This window comes from Gossypium raimondii, chromosome 3 (genome assembly GCF_025698545.1).
Source record: "Gossypium raimondii isolate GPD5lz chromosome 3, ASM2569854v1, whole genome shotgun sequence".
Classification (NCBI taxonomy): Eukaryota; Viridiplantae; Streptophyta; class Magnoliopsida; order Malvales; family Malvaceae; genus Gossypium; species Gossypium raimondii.
The window spans coordinates 60,389,408-60,395,704 of NC_068567.1; the positions used below are offsets into that span (position 1 = coordinate 60,389,408).

The following is a 6,297-nucleotide window of genomic DNA, read 5'->3' on the forward strand; positions in this document are numbered from 1 at the left end:
TTCTTTGACAGCAATACAAAACACTCTCAACAGCACTTCTCAAAAATACTTTTCAAAAGCATTGCCAAACTAGTTTCAAGTGATATAGAGAAAACAAAACCCCTCCATCGATTTTTGATATTTACCAATTCAGATGATCAGATTGAGTCGAATTCTTAACAGTTTCAGTTTGATTCTATTCAATTAGACCTTTTGTTTTTCATAAATTTTGAGCTTTGGGTTTTTTACTTTTTTTTATAGATATTTCTAATAAAATTAATTTTTAAGTAAATAAAATTTAACCAACAACCTTTATATAATATTTTTGAAAATATTTTATATTTAATTCTAAGTTATTTTAGTGTTTTAAATATGACATATTTATTTTTACATCATTCAAATTTGAAACTAATTATTAATTAAATAAAATAGAATTTAATTCTATTTGAGTAATTATAATTTTTAATTTGTATTTTATACATCATCTGAAACACTTTAATTGAAATTAATTTCAAGGTTATACTATTGTAGAAACTTATGTATTAGGATTCGATTATATTTTGTCCCTTCTTGAAAAATTTAGCAAATTAATTCGTATCGTTAAATCAAAGAGTAAATTGATCATTATGTTAAAATTTTCATTCATTTCTATGGTTAAAAATATTCCTTATACATCAAGATAAGGTACACATGGCATACCACATGTTACTTTTTGATTATTTCGTTAATTATGCTAGTTTTTAATAGTGTAAATGAATGGAAATTTTGATGAAATGACAAATTTGCTTATTAATTTACCATATAAAGAATAATTTACCCATTTTTAGTAAAGGAGTAAATTACAATCTTGACTCTTAATACAATAGACTCTATAATACTTTTACCCATTTATTTTAACTACTATTATAAACTAAAAACGGAAAAGCTTCATTAATAAAAGAAATATTTAGCTTGATTCCTATTTTTGTTGCATTGACTATTTGAATTTGACTATTAAAAAGGTGTCCATAAAATTTAGAATTATTTCTTTTTAAAACATCATATCTAAGCGATTCATGCAATAAGAATATATGTGTTTATAATTTGATTCAAAATTTTTTTATGTTATACATACAATCATAATTACAATATACAGTCAAACAATTGCAACCATAATCACTCATTGTAATGCATGATTAGACTAGTGAATGGGATATATTTGAACAAAAAAAGAATAAATTTCAATATAATCCAAACTTAATTTAAATAAGGTAAGATTCAAATACAGGATCTAAAAATTCTCAAGATCTCAACGTTGTCATTAAGTTAAGGTTTCGTTGGTAATTTAACACCCGAGCTAATATCTAGGCTGATAGATTGACTTGATTGCTACAATAATGATACTTTTAGAATTCAATTAAAATATTTTAAAATTTGAACAGCGGTTTAAAATCTAAACCATAAATTGAGGATGTTTGGTTGAATTAACCCATGGTAAATTTGCAAATGTATTAGATTGGACCGTTGCAACTTGTAAGGCTGTTCAAGAACGGGATGGGCAAACGTTGGTTAATTTAGGTAAAATCGAAATTGATATCAAATTTATATATGAATTTTGATTCAAGTACCCTATATGAAATTTGTGTGAAACCGGCCTCTTCCGATGCACCTTTTCCTTCTTTTTTCCTAACTTATTGCCAAATTTGAAAAACAGAAAGTCCAGCATCAATTGGTTGTCTCAATACTGTAATAGCAGCACTCCTCATCTCAAAATTTTCCTCCATGTCCAGCCGCAACCTGCTCTAATCTGCACTTGCCAAAAAAATAATCCTTAATCACATAAGTGTAAAGCCATGCTATCCACACAGATCCCTGTTTGAACCCTATTCCTCCCTCAGATTTTTGGAAACAAATAGATTCCCAACTAACATTGCACCCTTCACTGGCTCATCACGTCCTTTCCAAGAAAATCTAGAGCAAAGCTGGTAGGTCCTTTGAAGAACAACTTTTGGCAAACTAAGCTGTCGGCACCAATAATTTTGCAAGTTAAATATCACAGTGGATAAGTTGTGCTTTCCCTGCATAGGACAAATGTTTTGCTACCCAGCTTTGTAATCTCGCAGTAATCTTCTCAATTAATGGAGCAGAATCTCGAGCAGTGAGTTTTGGTAACTAGAGGGACTCCCGAGATATTTGACAGGTAACTTTTCAAAATTAATTTCTGTCTCAGCTTAAATTCTATGCTATTATTCTAGAGATGACAATGAAGCGAGTTAGAGATGAATGTTGTTAAATTTAGTGTTAACATGTACTATTCTACTATCCGTTCCATTTCATTATAGATGTATAATCTTAAAATTTACGATCACTTTTATGAATGTTGAATGAATGTATCTCGTCCTACTTTATTCTCGCTTCAATTTAATTTTTACAATGTATCTTTAATATTTTCATTATTTTTAAAGTTAAGTAAATATTTAAATATAATTATTCAAAAACATTTAAATATAAAATATATGATTTTTTTAATTTTTTAATAGTTATATAAGGGTAAAATGATAATTTTATATAGTGGAGCAAACAACTATTATAACTGTTTTATACTTAGAAAAAATCCATCCACTCCACTCCGATTTTTTTTTAAATCCACTTCATTTAAAGCGGATCGATTAGAATTTATCAAACAATTCGGTTTTTACCATCCCTAAATTCCTCCTTAGTAACATTTGTAGAAAAAAAATTACTTTTTACTAGGTTAAGCTTCAAATTATAGAATTTGTGCAACACACTTCAAATTCCTATAACAGAATCCAAGTTACTCTTAGAAAAAAATTAACAAATAACCTTCAAAACAAAAATGAGTTAATATTATCCTATGAAATTTTGGTTTTGATTCAATTGTATGTATTTAAAGAAATTAATACATACATTTATTTTTGTATTGAATTAATTTATTAACGTAAAATTGTACTAACTCGATAATATTATAAGTAATTTGTAAAAAGTAAATCAACTCAAAATTTAATACATAAAATTATATAAAATCAGAATTCATATATAGCCTTACATATTGAATTAAAGATTATGTATAAAATTGATATTTATCATAAACCTAAATGGTATTAGTGTAATTACATATTTAGAGTATGAGCTTTTGGGTAAAGAAAAAGTACCAACTAATTTTGAATTCAAAAAGTGTTTTTTTTTTTTTGTTTATTTATGCCATTGGCAAAATTTTTGAAACAGCGGGACTTGGCCGATCCGAATAAAAACATTTCTAAATTTCAAATCTTCTTCCCTCTCTTTATATCGCTCACCCAGTGAAGAAACATTCATCGTCTCTCCCAAAACCCTAAGCTCTCTCCGATCTCCGTTAGTTCATTTCATCTCTCTAGCAGCCAATCGAGCGATGACATCTGTCCACCCGCCACCGGTACCAGGTCGCGAGCTCTCTAACCCTCCGACGGACGGGATCTCGAACCTTCGGTTCTCTAATCACAGCGATAATCTACTCGTCTCTTCATGGGATAAGGTGCTCCCTTAACACCAAATACCTTTAAATTTTTTAAGTTTCCTTTTATTCTTTTCAGTGAACAGTTCTTTTTTTTTTTAATCGTAGACTGTGAGATTGTACGATGCAAGCGCGAGCGTTTTGCGAGGAGAGTTCATGCACGGTGGGCCGGTACTTGATTGCTGCTTCCATGATGATTCATCTGGGTTCAGTGCTAGCGCTGACAATAAAGTTAGGAGGTCAGTGAATTGGATCTATTTTTTGCACTAATATTTCTGGTTGATTCTCGAGAAAGGTTAGGAAAAATGAATTTAGTATCAAAATTAATTTTGAGATGCTAATTTTGTAGGATAATGTTCAGCCATGGAAAGGAGGAAATATTAGGTAGACATGATGCTCCTGTACGTTGTATAGAGTATTCTTATGCAGCAGGTTGGTTAAAATTTTCAAATAATCTCTATTGACTTCGTTGTTTTAAATTGGATTTGAATATGATCTGTCTTTGATCTTGCCTTTCAAAGTAGGATTTTCTGAGTTTTGATTTTGGAAAAGACATTAATCTGAATAATTAAGGAAATGATAGGATAGAGTGAGTTTCTAGAAAGATGATTGGTTATTCCGTAGTCACAAGTTTCATTGAATCCTATCCTTTATGAATTAGATTTTGAAGCTTAGATGAGTTTCATGATGGTGCTGTGGACTATGTCTTCGTAGGAATATACTACACGGGGTATTGAGCATGTGTCGTTTTGTTTCATTTAAGTAAATGTCTGAATCCTTAATGTTTGATCTGTTGTTATAGGACAAGTGATCACAGGCAGTTGGGACAAGACATTGAAATGTTGGGATCCAAGAGGTGCAAGTGGGCAGGAGCGTACTCTTGTCGGCACATACCCACAACCTGAACGTGTTTACTCGCTATCTCTTGTTGGAAATCGTTTAGTCGTGGCAACTGCTGGAAGACATGTAAATGTATATGACTTGCGAAACATGTCTCAACCTGAACAGCGAAGGGAATCTTCATTGAAGTATCAAACTAGATGTGTGAGATGTTATCCAAATGGAACAGGTAATGTTTATAACTTTTAAAAGTTTTATAAGTTTTTACAAGGAAAGAAAGTACTCTTTAAAGGAAGGCTCACATTATACAAGCATTTAAATAAGTTAGTATTGCATGATTTTAGATCTCTTATCCATTTATCTTCGCCTATTACTTTTTTGGGTATAATTACTTCTTATTAAACAAGTTTATACAGGGTATGCTCTTAGTTCGGTTGAAGGGCGAGTGGCAATGGAGTTCTTTGATCTCTCAGAGGCCAGTCAAGCCAAAAAGTGTGCATTAGTCTTTTCCTTTTAGCACTATATAAGTCATGTGGATAGATACGAACTCTAGAAACTGTTCTGGAGCTGATCCTACCTGTTCTTCATTTATCTTTTTGCATTTATCCATTGATATTTTGTAGGTATGCCTTCAAGTGCCATCGAAAATCTGAGGCTGGACGGGACATTGTATATCCAGTAAATGCCATTGCATTCCATCCTGTGTAAGTTTCTGCAAAAGTTTTCAATTCTTTATTTATTAGAAGTTGATGAGGCTGAAAACCCGAGCAGCATCAGGTCAGCTGGATAGTATATTAACTATATGATGTAGTACGTGGACCATAGATTATACTGCAGGCACTGCCATTTGGAGCATTTTGTCATTTGTGTAGTGTGACAGGCCGGAACAAATGACAATTGGTAATTAGAATATTAGATTCTCGTCTTGGAAAGTTAATGAGTCATTTTTCCTCTTATTTGATTCAACTATTGTTGAGAAAATATATAAATTGCTGACTTTGAACTTCCGTGTAAGACATTAGGTTACAGTTTATTGGTAATGCTTTTGTGCTGGCTCAGCTAAAATATTTTTTTATGAAAGATTGGCAAGATCTTGAACATAATTAATATTAGCTTGTTTCCATTCAAATCATTTCTAATTTCTTCATTGACTTTCAATCCTGCAGATATGGTACATTTGCAACTGGAGGTTGTGATGGTTTTGTTAATGTGTGGGATGGAAACAATAAGAAGAGGCTGTATCAGGTAAAGATTGGATCGAAGTGCAATTTCATTTCTGTTAAAAGAGCTGATAATTTACTACCATCATTAAATGATCTTTTTGCAGTATTCAAAGTACCCAACAAGCGTTGCCGCTCTTTCATTCAGCAGAGATGGGCGACTATTGGCCGTTGCTTCGAGTTACACATTCGAAGAGGGAGATAAAGCGTAAGATTCCTCTCAACTCTCTCCCTCTTTTTCTGACCCCAAAATGAAGGTTTATGGTATACACATAGTCGAGCTCTAATTTCAGATCCTTCTCTTTTGTGCAGACATGAACCAGATGCAATCTTTGTACGTAGCGTAAATGAAATTGAAGTCAAGCCAAAACCAAAGGTATATCCTAATCCTCCAGCGTAGCTGATTAAGCATATTTTTATCTTCTATGTGGTAATTCTAGATGTGTGAGATGTTAATTGCTTTGTAAGGCTTGAGTGAATGGTCTGAACCATGAAACTAAACTTTTTTTAATCATAGGCTAGAGAGTTTTTTTTTTCTCACATCCTCTGTGAATTTGTTACAACTAGACTCTAATACCCCTTTTTCCCACTTTCTGTTGAAAAGTGTTTACATTGTTTTCAAATGTTAACAGTACTTAGAATCTGTTATGGTCTATGTTCTAATTTCTTTTCTTTTTTTTTTCTCTTGAAGTATCTGTGTTAAAACATGTATTAATGTGCGAGGCTACATCTTTCAAATATATGGGGAAAATTTTGAATGTGTAGACC

At 31.7% G+C, this 6,297-nt stretch overlaps 1 protein-coding gene across 3 annotated transcripts in view; it reads left to right on the plus strand.

Moving 5' to 3' along the window:
• The first annotated feature begins 3,190 nt into the window (after positions 1-3,190).
• The window catches only part of LOC105795185 (mitotic checkpoint protein BUB3.2), a 4,031-nt gene continuing 924 nt past the window's right edge, over positions 3,191-6,297 (plus strand). The window contains exons 1-10 of one of the 3 annotated variants that reach the window (XM_012624706.2): positions 3,191-3,490; positions 3,578-3,708; positions 3,819-3,901; positions 4,272-4,538; positions 4,726-4,801; positions 4,933-5,013; positions 5,476-5,554; positions 5,637-5,737; positions 5,842-5,905; positions 6,221-6,297. The exon at positions 6,221-6,297 is cut by the window's right edge and continues 108 nt beyond it. In XM_012624706.2, coding sequence (XP_012480160.1) covers positions 3,368-3,490; positions 3,578-3,708; positions 3,819-3,901; positions 4,272-4,538; positions 4,726-4,801; positions 4,933-5,013; positions 5,476-5,554; positions 5,637-5,737; positions 5,842-5,905; positions 6,221-6,232 — 1,017 coding nt within the window. In that variant the 5' untranslated portion in view covers positions 3,191-3,367 and the 3' untranslated portion in view covers positions 6,233-6,297. Of the gene's footprint in view, positions 3,491-3,577; positions 3,709-3,818; positions 3,902-4,271; positions 4,539-4,725; positions 4,802-4,932; positions 5,014-5,475; positions 5,555-5,636; positions 5,738-5,841; positions 6,193-6,220 lie in introns of those variants that run through there. The other 2 variants (XM_012624705.2, XM_012624704.2) reach the window with 2 other exon arrangements.